The 23,085-nt window shown below is 41.4% G+C and overlaps 1 protein-coding gene across 6 annotated transcripts in view; it reads left to right on the top strand.

Moving 5' to 3' along the window:
• Heatr5a (HEAT repeat containing 5A) overlaps positions 1-23,085 on the top strand; it is a 98,118-nt gene that overhangs the window by 21,355 nt on the left and 53,678 nt on the right. For 4 of the 6 annotated variants that reach the window (XM_040743111.1, XM_040743110.1, XM_040743114.1 and 1 more), the window contains exons 7-14: positions 1,277-1,437; positions 2,715-2,970; positions 3,943-4,098; positions 5,924-6,174; positions 8,244-8,355; positions 11,376-11,528; positions 12,878-12,977; positions 17,152-17,261. In XM_040743111.1, the coding sequence (XP_040599045.1) occupies positions 1,277-1,437; positions 2,715-2,970; positions 3,943-4,098; positions 5,924-6,174; positions 8,244-8,355; positions 11,376-11,528; positions 12,878-12,977; positions 17,152-17,261 (1,299 nt within the window). The remainder of the gene's footprint in view (positions 1-1,276; positions 1,438-2,714; positions 2,971-3,942; positions 4,099-5,923; positions 6,175-8,243; positions 8,356-11,375; positions 11,529-12,877; positions 12,978-17,151; positions 17,262-23,085) is intronic. The other 2 variants (XM_040743113.1, XM_040743116.1) reach the window with 1 other exon arrangement.

Genomic DNA, 23,085 nt, shown 5'->3' on the forward strand with positions numbered 1-23,085 from the left:
TGGTCAGACCCGGGGCAGCGTTAGTATCAAAATGGATAGTGACAAGTCCATGCTGACTCTAGGTCAGTCGGGAAAAGGGAAGAGCTGCTCTCGCATGTGGCATGGTGGCTGGCCACTGCAGAAAGAGGATGGAAAAGGACTCTCTGCAGCTGTAGTAACAGTCTACATGGGGGTTCCCAGTGGATCTTGGATGGAAGTTGTATAGTACTTTCAGACACTTCTCATCGAGAAGGCTAACTTACTCAGTTCAAAGCTAAGCTCCTGAGACAGAAACAATATAATTGAGTGGTTCTCTGCCCGAACTCTGAGGAAATATCAGACTCACTGAAATCAGAGCCATTCTGGCAGGGCCTTGGTGGTGCACACCTTTAATCCCAGCACTCGGGAGGCAGAGACAGGCCGATCTCTGTGAGTTCGAGGCCAGTCTGGTCTACAGAGAAATCAGAGCCATTCTATGAAACAATTGGCCAGAAATCTATTCTTCAAAGTGAGAAAAGAATGAACTGTGAGGAGCCTGGGTGCAAAGTGTTTGGAAGTTGACTGTACCCTTCTTGCAGCTTTCTTTTCCTTCTTTTTTTGTTTTTGTAATTAGATTTTTAAAAAATCAGAACATCACAGATGTAATCCTCTGAGACCCACGTTCCCCTTCCCTAACTCACCTTGGTCCCTTAGCTTGAATTTACAAGTCAATTCTAGTGGCTCCATCTCCTGGCTGTGCCCCCTCTATAGCCTGGTGATATTTCAGACTTTCAAAGCATTATTGCATTTTCATTTGTGATGATGCATGTTTGTTTTGTTTATATGTTCTCCTGTTTTGAGAGATTCTTTGCCTTTTAATTTCTTCGGGAAGAGAAAACAGTGGAGCAGGATCAAAAGTGGCATAGACTGTAAGATGTCCGTGAAGGGTACTTCGGACTCCTTCCTTGGGCCTGCAAGTTGAGCCTGCAGCTCTGTGTGTCCTAGGCAGGCGCTGTACTGCACAGCACATCCCCAGCCCTTCCAGGGCTCATTCTGATGGACCATTAAATCGTCATGTGCTTCTTTTGTTCATTAATGTAGAATCTGCTATGGATTTTGTATTACATTTGGAGTTTTACTTTTCTGTCAGTATGCTTGCTTTTGTCACATATAAATGTGACTGGAGGTGTAGCTCAACCGCAGAGCGTGTGCTTAGCGTGCACAAGTCCCTCGATGGCTCTCCAGCCCCAAAGAATAAAGATTGCCCATTAAAATTTAGTCCTTAAACTATGAATTGCTGTTTTGTTCTTTGTCATAGCAGCCTTGAGGCAAAGTGCTCGCAGAATCTCTCTGGAGGAAGTTCTGGAATTGCTGGGAACAGGGTTTCTGCGTGGGAGTTCGGGATTCCTTCGAGCCAGTGGAGATATGCTGAAAGGAAGCAGTTCAGTCAGCAGGGACGTTCGAGTTGGAGTTACTCAGGTCAGAATCACAAATCAGATACCATGCGTAATTCCCACTAGCCTGTACTGACAATTTTAGTGTCTGACTCCACAGTGCAAGCCAAGGTTGGTAGTTATGCTCTTGTCTACAGGCAGATGGGGTGAGGCTAAAACAGTTTTTGAAAACAAGGTTACAAGTTCAGAAAGTCTTGTAATGCAAATATGATTTTAATTTTTAGTAAGGGCCTTTGCTTATTTCCTTTAAATCATAAGAATTTTTTCCTCTCCTGATGCTGTCATGTGCCTTATGGCTTAACATTTCTTCCACTGTGTTTATGTACATGCATGCAGCCCAATTTAAATATTAGTCCTTATTATTGAACGTGTCAAGATAACATATGATTTTAACTCCTACAAAAGAGTATGGCATGCAGTCTATATATTTGCTGTGTAATTTTCTGTCCTAAACACAAATTTTAAAGCTAAACTCTTGGAACAGTTTCTTAGACAAAACAATGCAAAGGCCACCCATCCTCCTGCCATGCTGTCTTTTTCCTAAGTGTTATGTATGATCTGGAAAGTTCGTGCTGGAGTGGAGGTGAAGCTCAGCCAGCAGGGACACTTGCCTGCTACATACAAGATCCGTGCTGGATCCTTAAAACTTACTGAGTCCAACAAAAACGAAGTCAGTGCATGCTGAAGATTTTAAATGAACAATTTAAAATAAAATAAAAGTCCACCTGCTTCCTGATAGATTGTATGCTGTATGGCTAGTTCGTGAACTTGCGAGTTCCCCAGCGTGACTGTAAGCTGTTTCCTTGTCACATATTCTTGAGAAGACTGCTATCTTTGCATCTGGACCAAGAAACCATTAGTATTCCTAGAGATAAAGAGCAGCAAGATCATCACTGCAAACTCTCCTTGGGTGTCTAGAACAATCCTTTAGAGTATGGTATTTGAGTGTAGCTAATAGAATTCAGTCTGCTTGCTCGGAAGGTTAAATAGCTTCAATTCTTTGTTCCCAGAAGCCAGGGACACATTTTACAAAACATCTGGCAACATCTCTCTCTACTGAACATTAGAGAGAGCCTGACCAAAGCAGAATAGGGGTGCAACATAGATGAGTCTGCATTGACAGACTGTAGCTTCAGTCTCGCCACAAACAAACAAACACTAACATACACTAGCATGTATCAAGTGACTGAGTCAGAAAGGAGTACAATGTGTAGGGGAAATTCCCCATAATTTTGTGAACAAAAAATGTTGATTTGTAACTGAAATTATTGAATTTTGAAGATGAAATTGCTTTCTTTTTAGGCTTACGTGGTATTTGTTTCAACATTAGGAGGAGCTTGGCTAGAGAAGAATTTTGCTATCTTTCTTTCTCATATCCTAAGCCTTGTGTCACAGTTGAATTCTAAAGCCACCCAAACTCAGATTGATGCTGTCTGCTGTCGCCGTTGTGTTTCATTTATCCTTCGAGCGACTGTAGGAGGCCTTCTTGGAGAAAAGGCTCAAATTGCTGCTGCAAAGGATATCTGCCAGGCCATCTGGAAGCTAAAGAAAGTTGTGGGTATGGATCTGCTAAAAGTCTGGCTTACCAGTGACAGAGGAACCACCCCTTTGAAAAAGCAATGCTGTCATACTACTGTACCAACAAAAGTATTTTTTTTAAAAACAGTTTATTGTTTATTCATGTGTATGTATGGCCGTGTTTGTGTGTGCCGTGTGCACACGTGCATGTGGCGTGCCCAAGGAGGCCAGAAGACAGCATCAGATCCCCTGAAGCTTGAGTGGTTGTGAGCCACCCAGTGAGTGCAGGGAACCAAGTCCCCTGGCCGAGCAGCAAATGCTTTTAACCACTGAACCAGCCACCTCTCCAGTCCCGAAACAAAAGTCTTAAAGGCTGCTCATAACGGTTCCTCAGAACTCATGTTGTGATTCCTATACAAGTTAAGGTTGCTGTTTTTAAACAGGCTATTTCAGGTTATATATTATCTACTCTGATCACCCTGAATTTTCCTTCACTTGGTCTTAGCTAAAAGGTAGAGAAGTGTTAATCCTGAGTTTTCTTTTTCATTGCAAAGCTGACAGAGTAACAAGGGATCTGGTCATGTTGCTTGAATCAAATCTTAGCTCAGGGGCTAGAGAGTTGGCTCAGTGGCTAAGAGTACTTGTTGTTTTTACAGAGGACTTGGGCTTAATTCCTAGCACCAATTGGTGACTCATAACTGTCTGTAACTCCAGTCCCAAGGGACCTGACACCTTCATCTGCCCACAAGTGCCAAGCATGTGTGTTGCACATACATGCATGCAAGCAGAATACTCAGATATATAAGAAAGTAAAATTAATGGTCTAAAAAATATTTTTTCAAGATATGTCTTAGTTCAAAGTCAGTTCATTCTCCATGTGATATCGACTTTAAACATTCCACTTACCACCCCAAGGGTTTCCTACTGATTATGCTTTTCTGCTCCTAACACTGACTTCCTATGGTATATGTTTATAAGAGTGATGCATAAGTAATTCCTGTGTTTCTGTCAGATGCTGTATTGAGTGATGGTAATTTAGAAACCCGGCTAAGTTCCACGGATGTAGCAGCCAGCCAACATACACTGGTTTGTGCCTTACAAGAACTTGGAAATCTGATACACAGTCTCGGCACTACAGCTGCACCTTTGCTACAGGATTCCAGTACAGGTAGATCGTTGTTTGTGACCATCTCAAACTGTTTCACTTGTACTTGAGGGGGAACTCTCATTTATATAAGTAAGCTAGAGCAAATATACAAATAACCATATCTGGTGGCTTACAGCCATCTGCTAACTCTAGCTCTGAGGGACCCGATGCCCTCTTCTGGTCCCCAAGGACACCTGCACATACACTCACACAAAAATAAAATAAATCTTGGATAGGTGGATGGATGGATGGATGGATGGATGGATGGATGGATGGATGGATGAGTGGGTGGGTGGATGTTTGAGGGGCTTTCTGAATTTTTGGATTTGGTGGTTTATTTACCTTTTTTCCCTTTTGTAATTAAAGATTATTCTCTGGCAGCACTAAGAAGGCAAAGGCTACATAGTGAGATCCTGTCTTTACAAAAAGATAAACAGGTTGTCTCCTAACTCTCCTCATTCCTCTTTCTGTGATGGAGAAAGTTAGAGAGAAGAAAGCCTGGCCCTCTCTCCCCTGCAGGGGAAACATCACTGTCTGTAGGGTACCTCAGAGATCTTTATTTAATAAGTAGTCTTTATTTCTTTCTGAAAGTAATTTTCTGCCTTTTTGAATAATTTGTCAACACTGTAATATCTTCAGATAGCAGGAAGTTCACTTCTTTATGCAACTCAGTGGTTTTGTGAGTTCCCAGTTATGACCACCACCCCTGCTTAACTGCAGGAAGTTTTTATCACTCCAAAAGAGTATCTGTCAGGGGCCATGCCCACCAGCCCCTCCCTGCCCCTACCTGCCCCTCTTGATTTCACATCTACTCCCCAGTTCTCTCAGTTCTCCTACTTAGGACGTTTTGTGTCAATGAAATCCTATAAGATGTGGTCTTTTTTTTATAACCCTGTTTGTAGCTTTGTTCATTGTCATTATTCTTGCTGAGTACCTTTGTGTTTACATCATATTTGTGTTTGTAAGCTCTTTAAATTTCTATAGCAGTTGGTGGGAAACTTCCATGTTTCAAAGAAGGTCTGTCTTGAATTGTAATAAATAGAAACTTTTTTGCTGTTCATGGTACTCTGTCCTGTTAGTGAGTTGGTGGGTTAGACCACGAGGTCCTGGTGAAACCTTACTTTTATGATTTGCTCTCAGATAAGAACCATGCAGTAGATAGGAAGTATTTCACCATGTCTTTAATGTGCTAGAAAGGCTTTTATTTTTAGAGGCACAAGTAAGCTGGAAGATGGCATAGAGGTTAAGAGCATAACTCGAGTTCCATCCCAGCTCCCATGCCAGACTGCTCACAACTGCCTGTCACTCCAGCTCCAGGAGATCCAGGCCTCTGTCCCCTGCAGACACTGCACTCACATGAGCATACACATAAATAAAAATAACAAAAGTAATCTTTTTTTAAAGTGGGGTAGGACAAGCTATGTCATTTTAAAGGTGGTTTTGTCGTTTATTGGTTTTAGTTCCTAGTACAATACTGAATTACTAATAATCTCAAGGTAAAGTAGGAAAAACATCAAGAAATAAGTTTTCTTTTGGCCAGGCGGTGGTGGTACACACCTTTAATCCCAGCACTTGGAAGGCAGAGGCAGATGAATCTCTGTGAGTTCAAGGCTGGCCTGGTCTACAGAACTAGTTCCAGGACAGCCAGGTCTGTAACACAGAGAACCCCTGTCATAAAAAACAAAGAAACAAAAACAATTTAATTATATCTCACTTTTTCATTGTAATTTGGCATTTCATAGAAGTAGTATATTCTGTATCTGGGTGACTATCCAATTTTTTGGCTGTCTGGTGGCTCAAATGAGTTCTGTACACATAAGTCATTTGTTGTGCTCTGTACTTGCAGGCCTTCTGGACAGTGTCGTTTCAATGGTTGTGCACCCTAGCGTTTCTGCTCGGCTGGCAGCAGCCTGGTGCTTGCGCTGCATTGCTGTGGCGTTGCCTTCCCAACTGACGCCTCTCTTAGACCGATGCCTAGACCGGATCACCACACTTAAGTCTTCGCCAGAAGCAGTGACTGGCTTTAGTTTTGCTGTGGCGGCTTTGCTGGGTGCAGTGACACACTGTCCTTTAGGAATTCCTCACGGAAAGGGCAAGGTAATGATTTCACTCTCCATGTAGTGGCATGTTCAGGTTCTCCTGAAAATGGGTTGCTGTTGGTGTGTCCCCAGTTAAAGTCATGTGGGGCAGCTGTCTTAAGCAGTTGCCTGATTATTCCTCATGGAAAATGATGGTTGTCATCACTTTTCTCAAGGCATATTTCCTGACCTAGACTGCGCAACTCACAGATGAGTGTTTGCCTAGTGTGCACAGGTCCTGGCTTTGAACCCACGGGGGTGGGGGAAGGGTACTTCCCGTGCTTTTATCAGAAGGATCTTTGTGTAATAGCAATTTGCAGTGTATCTAGCCTTGCTATGTAAGTCTGTTTAAAATCCCACTGAATATTCAGGTTTCTCAATAGTACATACATCTCTTGCCCTTTAAAATACCACTGACCTGTGCCGGGCGGTGGTGGTGCACGCCTTTAATCCCAGCACTCGGGAGGCAGAGGCAGGTGAATCTCTGTGAGTTCGAGGCCGGGCTGGACCGATAGCCTCCGAAACAATACAGAGAAACCCTGTCTTGTTAAAAAAAAAAAAAAAAAAAAAAAAACCACTGACCTGTAAGGCCATAAAAAAGAAAAGGAGTTGGTGAGTGTCGGCTATTGCCAATACTGGTGTTTTTTACTTTTGAATTAGTGTATATATAGTTGTGTAAAGTAGATAAATAATTTTTAGAAGTCAAGAAAAAAGAGCTATTGTTATAGAATCAAGGAAGTTAAATAAAAGCCCATATACTAAATTAAAATTATCAATATGAACTTGTATTTTATTCTTTAATATATATATGTACAACTTCTTTCTACTAAATGGCTGAAAAACAGTATTTACCCAGTAACAGGGAATGTTGGAGTGATGAAACTGAGATGTTAAATGCTTTTCACCCCCTCCAAAAGGAGCCAGGGTTCTATTAAGGGTTAGGTACATAACTTATTTTTGCTCTTTATAATATATCCTCTACAACAACTTCAAAAATTTCAGACGTTGTGGCACCTGCCTGCGCAGCCTGCATCCGAGAATGTGTCGAGGTGGTCGAGATAGATGACACAGAGATCAGTCGGTTGCGTTAAGAAAACTTTATGCTCCACAAGTCGGCTTAGGAGAACTCCCCAAGAAAAACGCTTCCCTTTTTAAGGACTTCTGCCATCCATACACACACAATTCTCCAACCAAGCTCACACACCTCTCACAGCTCTCATAGACTTCTCACCCTCCCTAATTCTCCGGCACCAGAATCCGGGAGAAACAGCAGGGAGCAGGAAGAAGCATCTAGCCGTAGGGGGGATCAAAGTCATGGTATTTCAGTGAGCGAGCCCTTACTTCTGACTTCATATGTAAAATCTGTCCTGAGAAATGCCTGCTTGTCCTGATTCGACTAAATGGTCGTTTTAGCCTTCCTTTTCTGCGTGTCATCCGTTAACTGTAGAGGCTGGGTTTAGCCTATAGGAACTGTCCTTTAGGAGCTGTATATGCAACTCCTATGCTTACCACCTGTCCAGGGCTGGTTGGTAGCAGATGCTTTCTCAGGCTCAGTACTCTTTAAACATACAGGATGCATACATGTGAATACCTGGTTATTTCTGTGTTGTTTACACCATCTATTTTAGAGACTTTTAAAATGTAACTCTTTTTGGAATCCTGCTCCACTGCTTTTTGGGGTAGGGGGCATTATGAGCCTTTAAGGTGTCAAGTTTGTATATAGAATTTTATTAAGGGAAACTTACATAATGAAACTTTTTCTAGTGATTACTGACCAAAGAGGTTAATGCTTAGAGCAAGTAAATGAAAATTCTAGACAGGTACATTTTGAATAGCCTACAGTGTTGTCACTTGCTTCACAAAGAATTGTGCCTATTTGTGTACAGTTTAATCTTTTAGTATTTACCCTTGAAAACTTAATTGTTTACAGTTTCCTGTGTGCTGTTGCCCTAGCATGTAGCCTGCACAGTTGGCCATTGTTGTGCTTTATCATACATAAGAGCCAGTTTTCCAAGAGATTGTAAGTTTCCTTCACTTGCCTGCTGATTTGTAAGCTGACTTTTATTGCTTTGTTCTGTGTACAAGCAGATAATCCTGGCATTGGCGGAAGATTTGCTGTGCTCTGCTGCTCAGAACAGCCGCCTGTCGCTTCAACGCACGCAAGCAGGGTGGTTGTTGATTGCTGCTCTTATGACATTAGGTAACAGTTCCTTGGAGGATTTCCATAATAATGAAATGATTTTGTTTCCCAGATATACAGGCTGCTTTTAGTGTATATCAGAATGTAAATAACCACACAAACATTTATCTTATACTGGTTTTAAAAAGATGTCCTGGCGGAGTGGTCCCAGTACTCAGGAGGCAGAGGCAGGCGGATCTTTGCGAGTTCCACAGCAGCCAGGGCTTCATAGTTCCAGGCCAGCCAGGATTTCATAGTGAGACCGTGTCTGAGAGAACACCACCAAAAGAAACCTGACACATAGCCTAAAAGTTCAACAGCAGCCTGGGCAGCGTTGGGTGATCTTGCATCAGACAAACAAGAAATCAAGCAAACTTTGCTCCCTTACTCCCTAAGGTGTTTACAGTCTGTGAGCAGGAGTGTGTGGAGTGACTCTGGAAGTCCAAGGTGTTTACAGAGACTGTTGCTCCTTAGAATACATCATCATTTTGCAATGTTTATTTGGTGCTTGGTGTTGTGCTTACCATGTTGATGGTGCTGATGGGTTGAAGGGGAAAGTAAAGCTTTAAAGGATTACTGTTTGTTTCTATTTTATGCGTATAGGCATTTTGTGTACAGATATGTCTATGTACCATATGCATGCCTGGTGCCTAGAGAGGCCAGAAGAGGGTATTAAATCTCCTAGAACTGGAGTTACTGATGGTTGTGAGCTGCTATGTGGGTGCTGGGAATTGAACCTAGGTTCTCTGGAAGAGCAGCCAATTCATTTAACTACTGAGCCATCTCTCCAGCCAACCCTCCAAATAAGTTGTTTGCTCCTGTATTTTATGTGCATGTTTTTTCTCGGGGTGTGTGGGGAGGGGGGTGTACAGAGTGCATGCCTGCTGCCTGTGGAGGCCAGAAGAGGGTGTTAGATCACCTGGAACTGTAGTTAGAGATGTGAGCCACCATGTGGGTGCTGGGAATTGAACCTGGATCCTCTGGAAGAACAGCTAGTACTCTTACCCCCTGAGCCATCTCTTCAGACCACCCCCCTCCATCCTCCATTAAGTTACTTAACACGGGTGTGGGGGCGGGGTACATGCCTATGTATGTGTGTGTTCAGATGCAGAGACCTCAAGGAGCATCAGGTGTTTTCCTCTATTTCTACACCTTTTTCATTTGAGGCAGGTTCTCTTTATGAACCTGGATCTTGTGGAAGTTTTTGTTGTTGTTAAGCTGGCAGTCAGCCAGCAAAACCTGGTGATCCTCCTTTTCCATGACACTCAGTGTTGTTCTCTTACTAGAAATATGGAAACTAAAGCCAAAAACAGTTAAGTTATTCATCCAGTTTACACATCTAAGTGGGCAGAACCAGAGTTAACCTACAGAAGTCTCCCGAAAGCCCACTGCAGCTCTTCTCCACGTTCACAGACAGAGAAAGGACGCCGTGAAGGGTGCACGCCCACAGTGGAATTTTAAGGAATACTGTTTGGAAAGAAAAGCTGTGAATTTTAGTTTTTATGCTTCCTATGGTGTTTTGTTTTGTTTCCAAATGATAATATTATCATTGTATATTGCCTTAAATTGTTTGCTTTATAATTGTGAGGTGTGTGCATGTGGGGGCGGGGTCAGAGAACAAGTCTGGAGTTGATCCTCCTCTGCCTCCTTCATGTGGGTTTTGAGGATGAAACAGGAAATTCTTGTGTTGTGTAGCAAGTACCTTTACCTGCCGAGCTGTCTCACCAGCCTTTCGTTGACTGTAATTGCTTCTTAATTTTTACCTGGAACAAGTTGCTATCTGCATCCTGAGAAGCTTGGTGGTGTGGTACATACCTGAAACCTTAGCCCTAGGCGGCTAAGGCAGGAGGATAATTAGTTCCAGGCCAGCCTGAGCTCCAAGTGCCCTTCAAAAAATAAGCAGGTAGGCTAGAGAGATGGCTCAGAAACTGGGAGCTCTTGTTCTTTCAGAGGAGCCTGATGCTGTTGCCAGCACCCACATGGTGGCTCACAACTGTTTGTAACTCTGTCTTAGTTGGGGTTTCTATTGCTGTGGTAAAACACCATTAGCAAGAACAACTTGGGGAGGACAGCTTACAGTTTATGAGGACCTGGTACAGAGGCCATGGAGGAGTGCTACTTACTGGCTTGCTTAGCCTGCTCTCTAACAGCACTCAGAATCACTAGTCTAGGGATGGCACCACCCACGGTGAACTTGGCCTTCACACATCAGTCATCAGTCAAGAAAATACACCACAGGCTTGGACACAGGCTGGTCTGCTAGGAACATTTTCTCAGTGTAGGTTTCTTCCTCACAAATGACTGCCTTGTGTCAAGTGATGTAAAACTAGCCAGCACACTCCAGTTCCCGGGGATCTGATGCCCTTTCGGATCTCTACAGGCCATCAGGCTCTCACATGGTACACACACATACATGCAGGCAAAGCACTCACATAAAAGTAAATAAGGCTTAAAGACTCTTAAATAAACAAACAAATAAAAATAGTCAGCATCAGGAGCCAGATGTGTTAGCATATACCTCTAATCCCAGCCCTTGGAAGACTGAGGCTCGAGAGATGGCTCAGCACTTAAAGGCACATGGGGATCGCCCCTGCAGGGGACCTGGGTTTGGTTTCCAGCTCACTATACATGTAACTCCCCCTTCAGGGATCCAGCAACCTCTTCTGGCCTCCATGGGCAACTGCACTTATTATGCAAACCCAAAAACAGGCATACATATATGCACATAATTAAAAAATAAAATAAAAGTGTTTCTGAGGATTGTTACAATGTTACTTGTTGCTATAGCAATTGCACCTTCCGTTTATTAGTGCTTGTCAGTTTTCTTAAGTGAATTGAAATGCATTCTATCACAGGAGACACAGTAGCTGAAAGTTGACACCCCAGCCCAAGCTTTGCTCTTCTATTCCTCCAACACTTCAATAGCGATTAACTCAATAGTAAATTCATTTGGAACCAGAAAACAAAACAGACACAAAGCGTCGCATTGTGAATTAACTGTCCTCCTTGGACTTCACAGTCACTGTAGGCTCCTTCTGCAGGTCCTGCTGTGGTCACTCGTCACCTCACTCGAGTTCTGCTGCTGTGGAAGTGTGTCTTTCCAGTGTCTCCCAAAGATCTAGAAACAGAAAAAAGCCGAGGGGATTCATTTACGTGGCAAGTAACCCTGGAGGGCCGAGCTGGTGCTCTCTGTGGTAGGTTGACTGTCATCCTTCTCACATCTCCTGGCTTGTCTCCTCCCGTTGTCTGTATGTGTTCTGTGTGCTTCCTGTAGTGTAAGGGGACAGGGATCTGACTGGGTCTTCATACCCGAATGCACTCAGTTAGCCAGCAATAACGGAAGGTGGACGGCAATGAACCAAGTTTGAGAGCATGCTCAGACTGACAACTGCATGTTTCATTAGACTCACTCAGCCGGAGCCTGACAGTGTTGCTTGAAGTAGATAACTCATTCCTCTTTTCAAAATGATGCGTGGTTTCCAGTAAGTGTGTATAACCATGTATAGGTTTGGAAATGACATTAAGAAGTTTCATCTAAGTAAAGATGGCTTCCCTAGAAAGACTAGGATGCATTTTACCTCAAGGAGAAAAAAATTTTTAATATCAACCTGAAACCTAGTCTAGTTTTAAAGTATTTATTTTAATCCCCTTGTGAAGCAATCTGAATTGAGTAACTAAAATCCCTGGCTAGAGTCTATGTGGTTCTGTAGGATTACTGAAAATTGGAAGACTTGGAAGTCTAGACTGTTTTGTTTTAAGATTTTTTTTTAATCTGTGTGTGTGTGTATGTGTGCGCGCGTGTGTGTGTGTGTGTGTGTGTGTGTGTGTGTGCGTGTGCGTGCGCGTGTGCGTGCGCTCCTCCTACAGTTCCCTTCAGAAAAGAGCAGGCCTCCCAGGGTTATCAACCAAACATGGCATGACAAGTTACACTAAGCCTAGGTACATACCCTCATATCAAGGCGGGATGAGGCTACACAGTAGGGTCCCAAGAGCAGGCAGAAGAGTCAGAGACACCCCACTCCCACTGTCAGGAGTCCCACAAGAACACCAAGCTAACAGCCATAGCATGCAAACCGTGGACCAGGGGGCCTGCTAGGTGCTACGGAGCCGAGCAGGCTCAGTGATTGCTAACTCAGTCTCTGTGAGCCCCTATTAGCCCTGCTAGGTTGATTCTGTGGGCCATGCTCTCCAGGTGTCCTAGACCCTGGTGGCTCCTACAATCCTTCCTCCCTTTCTTCCATGAGGCTCCCCCAGCTCCACCTAATGTATGGCTGTGGGTCTCTGATCTGCTCCCATCGGTTGCTGGATGAGGTCTCTCTGATGACAATTGGGCTAGTCATCTCCCTGTTCTTCTGGCTAGCGGGAAACTCTTGAAAAAGCACAGAGATGGAAGATACTGGCTTCATTGTTTATGAGTAGAGTTTAGAGATGTTTTTTGTTTTGAGCACACTTCTCTGTAACATTGCTGATGTACACATAATTGAATGCTTCTGTCTCGTGTCTGATTGCACTGTGCCGAGTAAATGTCTGTTCTCGTTTTCAGCTGTGAAGAGCTTCATTTCCCACTGTGGTGATCTCCTTACTGAGGAAGTCATTCAGCGTCTTGTGCCACCTCTTCCCTGTGCTGTGGATTTGCTGACTCAGTAAGGATCAGCTGTTGAGACTGGTAGAGTTTTTAAGAGCCGGTGGTTACCCTCTGTATGCTGTCCCCAGATACACTGATGAGACAAGCTGGAACGACTCTTCTTTTGTAGGGGAAGGCAATCATTTAGATGTGTGACTTTTCTTTTTTTTAGGCTAGGATCTTGAGAGGAAATGCATATTAAAAAGGAAGGAAAATTACTTGGTGAATAATATACCTTCCAGACAGGCAGATTTAACAAGAAATTAAATCCTAAGCCTGCTAACCTTTGCAGGTATGCATTGTATTGATCTGTTAGTGCTGTTCTACGTTCCTGAGAACTAGATGCTTGTTAATACTTCCAAGTTTCTGTGTGTTTATACTTCTCCTAATTTAACATCTATCAGATAAAAGACAGAGAAAGCCCACACTTTGTGTGTGTGTGTGTGTGTGTGTGTGTGTGTGTATAACTTATAGTCATAAGCACTAATTTCCAAATTAATACAGGCATAAAGAAAAATCTTTCCAAAGGTTTTTAATGATACACCATTTTATGTGGAAAGAAAAATATATTTAAGGTGTGACTTATAAAATATGATAATAGAGTAAACATTATTGAATCAAACATGGGTAGAGTAGGGACTACAGACATTTGCTGTTAAGGGCCACAGTAAATATTTTAAGCTTTATAGGCAATGGGGTGTGCATTGAAATTGCTCGGGTCTTGCAGCTCAGAAAGAACCACACAGGAGATTGAGTGGAGAGACGGGCGTGGCTGTATTCCAGCACAACCTCATTTACAGAGACAGAGCTGAGCTTGTCTAACACCAAGTGAGAGCATGAGCAGCAGACATGCCTGTGATCTGATGGATTCTCCTTTTAGGTTGATTCACTGTGGCTATCCATTAAAACTAAAATACAAAGCGAGTTCCAGGCTCCAAAGCTACACAGAGAAACGCTGTCTCGGAAAAACAAACAAACAAATAAATAAATTTTAGAGATATGTTCTTAATTTAAATGTCACATCTTTTTACGTTTTTGGTTGGTGTTTCTGGGAGGGAGAAGTGTTGGCTTGATTGTTTTGTTCTTTGGTTTCTTAAAACAGAGTCTCTATGTATCCCTGACTGTCCTAGAACTCTTTGTGATCAGACTGACCTTGAAGTCTCATAGATCCATATCTGCCTTTCTCTCAAGTGCTGGCACTACATCGGCCCCATCTTATATATTTTTCCTTTGATTTTCTTGTATTTCAAGTTTTATCTTTTATGCTTAAGTCGTTAATCCATCTTAAGTTGGATTTTCTTCTTAGAGTGAGAGAGGAGTCTGCCTTAGTGTATTTATACTACTGCAATAAATATCCCAGACCAGAAATGTATGTTTGCAGTTCTAGGGGACTGAGTCTAAGATTCAGGTCCTAACAGAATGACATCTGGTAAGAGCCTGCTCTCCATCTTCAACATGGCACCTTCTTCCTCCATCCGTTGAAGAAGGTGGATAGTGTGTCCTCGTGTGCCAGAAGAAATAGAAAGGCAAAGGGAACCAAACTGCCTTTGTCAAACAATTTTGTGAAGTTACTCATCATTCATGAGGGCAGAGACAAAAGGCCCAACCATCCAATAGTATTGGATTAGGGACTAAGGTTTTATTCGTTGATTTCTTTGTGTTTAATGGATAGCATTTCATCAACTACCTCTGTGTGGCTTTAAGCCACCAGGACACATTTAATCTTCTCTCACATCTTTTACTGGAGAATTTGGAACCAGAAGTGCTAAGACTTGCTGTAATTGCAGGGAGGCAGAAGCAGGTAGATCTCTGAATTTAAGGCCAGCCTGGTCTACATAGCTACTTACAGGCCAGCCAAGACTGCATGGTGAGATTCTGTCTCAAAAAAAAAAAAAAAAAAAAAAAAAAACCTAGGGAAAATAATTGGACTTCGTGATGAAGCTGTTTCTGGAGCTTCTCATTCTCTGGAACTTCGCAGAAGTCTGATCACACCATATCAACAGTGCAGTGCCTCCATTCTTGTTTCTGGTAACATTTGACCAGTGCCCACAATTTATTGAGGTTAATGGCAGAAGCTGTGGATCCTCTTCAGTAGGGATGCCTCATAGCATCTTTCTCAAAATCACCTGGCTCACACTCGTCGAAACTGCCACTGGTGATGCATAGCATTCCCCCAGCACCTGAATGCTTCCAGTGTTTGCAGATGTGGCTGAAGCCATCCTCATTCTGCATGGCGTGTCCACTGCTGAAAAAGGCAGGGGTTAAGTAGATGTTCAACACGTGAGTTTTCAGAGACAGAAAGTTCAGACCAGACTAAGGTCCGATTTCATTTTCTTTTTTCACGTGGAAAGCTCACTGTCTAGTGCTTCACCTTAAAAATCTACCCTTCCTCCTGTGCTTACCATCACTTAAATCACGTATTACCTCCCTAAACATGAGCGATTCTGGGTGCTTCATGTTACTGTTGGTCTGTTTGCCTGTCTCTGTGTAATGAATTATATCTTAGAGCGAGCAAGCTCTTCAACCTGATTTTTTTTTTGTGGCATTTATATGCTTTGGATCATCTCCTGTAGAAAGTTTGTTTGTAATAGTCTGTACATAAATTTGAAGAAAATTTAAATTTTTATAGTACTATGACATATTTCTCTATTATCAGGGTGTTTTACAAGATGAAGATGTTATGCTTTTTTTGTTTTTTGTTTTTCCCAAGACAGGGTTTCTCTGTGTAGCTTTGGAGCCTGTCCTGGAACTCACTCTGTAGACCATGCTGGCCTTGAACTCACAGAGATCCGCCTGCCTCTGCCTCCCGAGTGCTGGGATTAAAGGCATGTGCCACCAACGCCCAGCAGGTGTTATGCGTTTAAAAACATTTTGTTGTTGTTGTTGTAGCTATTAAATAAGTGGTGTATGTATGTATGATCTGTTCATTTCTGCTGTATAAAAATGTAACTGAGCCATTACTCCCAGTGCTAGGAGACAGAGGCAAATGAATCTCTAAATTCGAGACCAGTGTGGTCTACAGAGAAAGAATGTAACTAATCTCTTTGCCAACCACTTTGCTGGATGCTTCTATGCTAAGAATGAATATGTAAGATGGGACAGATGCCTCAGAGGACGAAGCATTTGCTGCATAAGCTTGAGAGCCAGAGTTCTGTGCTCTCACCATGGGGCTCCAGGGACTCACTGGGGATAAGATTTAGCTTGTCAGGGATAGTCAGCAACCCCTTTGCCTCTTGCCTTCTCTCACTGGCTCCATACCTCACCACCACCAGCACACACTTTTGGTCAATGTTAATTTGTCTTTATTGGAATACAGAGTGTTTAGCTTGGAAAGTACCTTTCTCAGGTCTAACTATGCAAATTTTACACTTTCCTCTATACTTATATAACTTATTCCTTGTATATTTGTAGAAAGACCAATTAGAAACTAACCTTTCCCTCCAGTGGAAGCAAAAACTAATTAAAAATTTCCTAGATTTTCATTTTGTTCTAATCTGAGTTTTCAGAAACAACTGGTAATACTCTTAACTAAATTTTATGTATTTAAACCAATTGAATGATGCAGAGTCCTAAAAATATAATGGATCATTTTTAACATGTAAATATGAATGGAATAGTTTTCATATGTTAGCTATAATTTCCTGATCCAACTTAAAGGAAATAGAAAAATGTAATGGATTAGTTTAACTCCATTAGCTTAACTCAGAATTGTTCTGTCATGATTATCAAGCTGAAGTTTATAAAATAGAGCCAGTGTTTATTTTACTTTATTATCTATTGAGTTAATTTTCTACCTAATAGATTTTTATTTCTGACAAATGCCAAGTAACTTGAAATTTTATACTAGTTTAGGGTTTCCATTATAATAAATACTTAACACCCTTTAAATGAAAACTGACTTTATAGTTCACTTTATGAAGTATGTCAGAGAAGTTATTGTTATTGTTTTGTTTGATTGTTTTGTTGGTTTGATTGCAATGCCAGAAATGCAACCCAGGCCTCATGTGTTAGGCGGGCGCGCTACTCCTGCTCTATGTTCCTAGAATCCCAGGTAGACTTGCGATACCACCTTATTTTAAAAACATAAGTTAGCACTAATGTTCATTAGCTTGTGTTTATATGTTAACTGTTCCATGTTGGCACATTTCCATATAACATACACACTTAAGATACACTTTTTCTTTTGTTTTAAGGCTTTCTTCAATACTAAAAACATATGGAAATTCTTTGAAAACACCATCAATAGTTTATAGACAGAGACTTTATGAACTACTAATTTTATTGCCTCCTGAGACCTATAAAGGTATGTGCCTTAGACCAAAATGTTTGTTTGTGACTAGTTTGATATCTAGAAACCAATAGTTGTTAAACACTTAACTGAGTGAATGAATAGTGATGACTATTGCTTTTTCTTATATGTTAGAATACTGTCTTAATCCTCAGTTAATAAACCTAACTTCTTTCCAAGTGTGGCAGCACACACCCGTAATTCTAGTACTTTGGAGACAGAGACAGGAGCATTGTTAGTTTGAGACCAGTCTGGACTACATAATTAGTTTCAGGCTAGGGTGAATTACACTGTAGATCCCTACCTCCAAAGGAAAAGGAGAAAGAGTCTAGTTCTTGTATTTCTTCATGTATCATTTGCATCTCTCTTGGTGAAAGTACCTGTGGCCCTACTGTGCACAGGCCTAGTCACAAAGATTCCAGTATTTTTGTTTGCAGCCTTATAGTACAAATCTATTATAAATTTGACTCAGTTTCCTTATAGAATGCTATTTATAGAGCACATTCCTTTCCATTTTCCTATATTATATTCCTAACTCTGCCAATACCAAGATAAATGTTTACTACTAAGCCACCAATGTAGAATTGATTTTACAAAGTTTATAATGTAAATTTTGGACTTATTAGGCTCAAAAACATGACTTTATAGGAGTGGGATTCTGCACTTGATAAGATTACCTTGGGTTTTTTTGTTGCTTGCTTTTGTTTTGTTTCATTTTGACAATTTCGTATAGCCCAAGCTGGCCTCAAACTTGCTATGTATGTAGTTGAGGATGACCATGAACTCCTGATCCTCCCAATTCTGCTTCCTGTGTGCTGGGATCACAGGTTTGTATTATTGTGCCTAGTATGGTGTTAAGATAATACATTGCTGCTCTAACTTAGTCATTTGTATTCTCTGGGACTTCTGTCTTTAATGCTTAAGCCATGTTAAGTTGCATGTTACTTCCTGTATTTCTTATAAAGCTACATATTTTTGCTCATCTCCTTTTACACATTAAAGTAATGCAAATATGCCACATTAATTCAGAATATTCATATACAGCTTCCTGTCTTGGCTTTTGTTATTATGTGAAGAATTATTCCCTTTGACTCTTAAGTTCATGTCTATGTGTGTATAGGGAAGTGTTCTCTATCACCATGTGGCATAAATGTCCTTAGGAAGAACTGCAAAGTGTTAGTTCTTCACCATTACTCAGGAGATTTGGGAGAAGATAGGGAGACAGATGGAAATGTTCAAAAGACAATTATGAAATTCTTGAAGAATTATTCAAAATATTTTTATTGTTTCCTTTAAACGAGCCTGGGCATAGTGGCACTCGGGAGGCAGAGGCAGATGGATCTCTGTGAGTTCAAGGCCAGTCTACGTAGTGAGTTCCGGGACAGTAGGAGCCCAACTCGGTGGTACCAATCTGTAGAAGCCTCCCATTTGTTTTTGCCCCATGTTGGACACCAAAATGTAAAAGGAGTTCTTAACTGGTTTAAGTAGTAAAACCCAGAGTCAGATATAGAAGAAAAAGCTGAGAGGTCAGAGAGAAGGAGCAAGCCGTGGTCACACCTTACCTCCTAAGCATCTCAGCAGACCAGAGCTCAAGTGCCTGATTCTCCCTGCTTATATCCTGTCTCTGCCCAGCTATCTCACTTCCCATCTGCCTGTATAGACCTCCAGACCTCCGTAGTTAGCTTGTGGCAAGTTCCATTCTCTGACCTTCGGACAGACTTTATTTGTACAAGCATGATATCACCATACAGGACAGCCAGAGCTACCTAATGAGACCCTGTCTCAGAAAAAAAAAAAAAAAAATATATATATATATATATATATATACACACACACACATATATATACACATATATGTATATATGTAAGCATTAAAAAGAAAAAAAATCCAGGGACCTACTATGAATTTCTTCAAAAAAATCCTTCATTTATCCTCAGTCTTTTTAAATTGGATCTACTTTTCTAATGTAGATTTTAAAAAATGATTTATAGAAAATTATAATATGACTTACTCTTTTCATGTTTCAATAAAAATAGAATATGCTCAAAGTATATTAAAGACCTGCATGAAAATAGCCTATATAACCTTGAATAATAATTTAGAGAACTCGTGAAAAGGAAGGAAGAATTAGAATTCAAAATGAATTGAGTGGGAGACCTTGATTTGACATTCAGTATTCTCAGCTGTAAAACAGTAACAAAGAACCATGTGTATCTTAGGAGGTTGTGAGGTCAGAAATAACACATGCTAAATGGCCAGCAGTCTCTAACCCACATTGGATGGTGAGAAGTTGCATCTGTTCTCATTATGTTTATCCTGTTTTTATAGAGTAGTTGGAGAGCATGGCTGTTGTGCTATGGAGATAACTAGGTACAAGCTCAGTGCTGTTGTACCAGCATTGTGAGGGCAGACATCACCAAACCCTTTTCAGAGAATTCAGACTTGAATTCTCAAGCTTGAGTTACCTCAGGTGAACCCAGCTCCACTGGGTAATGTTTGAGGAGAAAAATAAATGTATATATTACTTTATTACTCTGCCTGTTATATGTTGTTTTTGTACTTTAACAATGAATTTAAGATTAGTGTAATAATAGTAATTTGACACTTGTTTCCTCTCTGCAACCATAACAATAGAAGTAAGGTTGCTTTTTTTCTTCTTCTTCTTAGGGATTTTGCATTTAAGAAAGATCTGTGTTCTGTGTAACTGAATACATTTGTATAATCTATGTTGAGGAAAGTAAACTTTATCATCAAGTAGGATGACTGACAAGTACCTGTGAGGGCCTGGATTCAGTCTCTATTACCATAATCAAAGTCATACAAGCGTGCGTCTTTCGGGTTTGGCTTGGTGGACACTTGGCATGTGTGAGGAAATGAACGTGGATCCTACCACCCATGACAAAGCCAGACAAGACAACATGCATCTTTGCCTAGTGCTGGGGGGGTAGAGACAGATAGATTTCTAGAGCTCCTTTCCCACCAAGAGAGCTGAGTCAGCAAGCAAGGTTCAGTGAGAGGCCCTGTCTGCAAAAGTCAGGTCTAAGCCAGGTGTGGTGTCACACGGCTTTAATCCCTGCACTCAGGAGGCCGAGGCAGGTGGATCTCTCTGATTTCAAGGCCTTCCTGGTCTACATTGTAAGTTGCAGGCCAGCAGGGTTACATAGTGAGACTCTGTCTCAAAAAACTAAAGAGGTGAAGAACAGTTGAGGTAGATAACAATGTTGACCTCTGGAATACCACCCACCCACCCACCCCCTCACACACACACACAGGGCGTGCATACCTAGATGCATCCATTCAAACACATACATATCCTATATGTACAAATCCATTGTTTGGAGAATAGGATTAGAAAATAACTGAAGAGCCAGGCCTGGTGGAGCACTTGGGAGGCAGAGGCAGGCAGATCTCTGAGTTTGAGGACAGGCAGGGCTACATAGAGAAACCTTGTCATGTGGGAGGGGGAAAGCTGTAAAGTTCTGGTCATATCAGTTGTTGCAGCATATTGCCAGATGTTGATCTTATAAGACCTACAATAAGAACTTGCCTTTTTTACATAAAAAGGTGGGTTTTTTTTTGTTTTGTTTTTTTAATGTGTGTGGATGTTTTGCCTTCCTTGCATGATCACAAATATAAGTACTTGATGCCCACGGAGACCAGAAGAGAGCATCAGATACCCTGGAACTGGAGTTAATAGACAATGTGGACTGCCATTTGGAGACTGGGACTTAAACCTGGGTCCTCTGGAAAAACAGCCAATGCTCTTAACCACTGAACCATCTCTCTAGCCCCAGTTACATGGAGAGTCTTTAAGAATTTAAATCTTCATGATTGTCCAGAAGATAATAGTGAGGGGTTTTTGTTTTTCAAAACAGGATTTTACTGTGTAGCCCTGGCTGTCCTGGAACTCACTCTGTAGATGAGGCTGGCCTTGAACTCACAGAGATCCGCCTGCCTCTGCCTCCCAAGTGCTGGATGTTTTTCTTAAAGAGTAATTGCAGCAAGCATGGTGGCTTACACCTGTAATCCAAGCTGGAGCAGAAAGAGCTCCTCAAGGTTATGGGCAGCCTGGGCTACACAGACTCTAACTAGGAAAAGGAGGAAGAGGAGAGAAGCCGACTGAGCTTTCTGATGGTTGTGGAATAAAATTTTGAGTTCTTGGTTTTTATTTGCTATCTTAGGTTTGATGTGGTTAAGTACTTTTCCCAGAAACTGTTCAAGGTATTATATCTATACAGTTCATTTAACAATGTAATGCAAATTTCTGGTTCTTGAAAGTTAATGGTTATCAACTATATAGGATAATAAGGAAATGCAGATTAATAATTAGTCACTTTTATAATTAAATTTGCAGTCATATTAGGTATGTTTTCGAGGTTAAAAGAGATATAGACCTGAAATGACCTGAAATGATAGACAGGTCATTTTCAAACACTTCAGAGATCTATAGAATATTGCACTTAAGATGTTTTAACATGGCCGGGCGTTGGTGGCGCACGCCTTTAATCCCAGCACTCGGGAGGCAGAGGCAGGCGGATCTCTGTGAGTTCGAGGCCAGCCTGGTCTACAAAGTGAGTTCCAGGACAGCTTCCAAAGCCACAGAGAAACCCTGTCTCGGAAAAAAAAAAAAGATGTTTTAACATGAGTTTTTGGTTTTGTTTTTTATTTTTATAACAATGAAACATGTCTGCTTCTGGCAGTTCCAGTTTACTTCAGACAAGATGATGGGCACTGAAGAAACTCCACATGAAGTTTACTTAGTCTGTGGCAAAAGTAAGCCACTGGGCAAGAGAGTACCCTTGCCTTGACTGCTGACAGTGTGCTATCCTAATTGGACAAGCAGGACACAAAAAAAGAGTGACTGCCAAACCTTGTCATGACAAGGTGGGACAGTCCTTCAAAAATCCTGCTTCATAAAAAATTCTGTTGAATATGTTAGGCCTGTAGGCCACAGATGGATGCCCCAACGTTGCAGGGGAACCTTGGGTGACTGTCCAGGCAGCCAGCTGTTTCTGTCATTACACACATTTTTTGGAAGTCACTTGCTCGCACTTCCTGCTTACTCGGTTAATATTATTTCTTTCACAGGTCTCTGAGAGAGTTGAAGACTAGGTGTTATAGTTTTCCTTGTTTACCAGGCTCAAATAAAACTCACTAGAGAGCTATAAAGTGTAAAAGGTTGAGAGACATTAAAAACATAATTTGATAATGCAAATTAGAATAGAAAATGAATTAGGTACAACCTTTTGAACTAACCAAGATAAGATAGATATGGAGTATTTTCTCTGAATTTGTCAAATGCAAATGGACTAGACATTGTTGATGTATTTATTGCCTATATATTATATATAGCTTTTGTACTTATTGTGTATAGCTTTTCTTATATATTAGTTATAACTTTTTTAAGACAAAAAGGGAAAATATGATATTTTGTTTATTATTTAACAAATAAAGTTTGCCTAAAGATCAGAGTCAAAACTAGCCACACTAGTTAGCCATAGAGACCAGGCAGTGGTAGCACAAACCTTTAATCTTAGTACTGGTGAGACAGAGGCATACAGATCTCTGTTAGTTCAAGACTACCCTGAGCTACACAAAATTGATCCAGTCTAAAAGAGAAACAGAGCTCACACAAAGGTGATCTCAGCACTTAGGATCCTTTAATCCCAGCACTAGAGAGGAATATAAGGCAGGAAGAGACATGAGCTCAGTGCAGTCTGAGGCTTGGTGGAGACAGATGCAGTCTGGAGATGCAGTCTGAGGACAGGATGGCCCTTAAGTCTGAGCATTGGTAGAGGTGAAAAGTCTCGAGTGACTGGTTACTTTGCTTCTCTGATC

The sequence above is a fragment of the Mesocricetus auratus genome, unplaced genomic scaffold, assembly GCF_017639785.1.
Source record: "Mesocricetus auratus isolate SY011 unplaced genomic scaffold, BCM_Maur_2.0 Super-Scaffold_15014, whole genome shotgun sequence".
Classification (NCBI taxonomy): domain Eukaryota; kingdom Metazoa; phylum Chordata; class Mammalia; order Rodentia; family Cricetidae; genus Mesocricetus; species Mesocricetus auratus.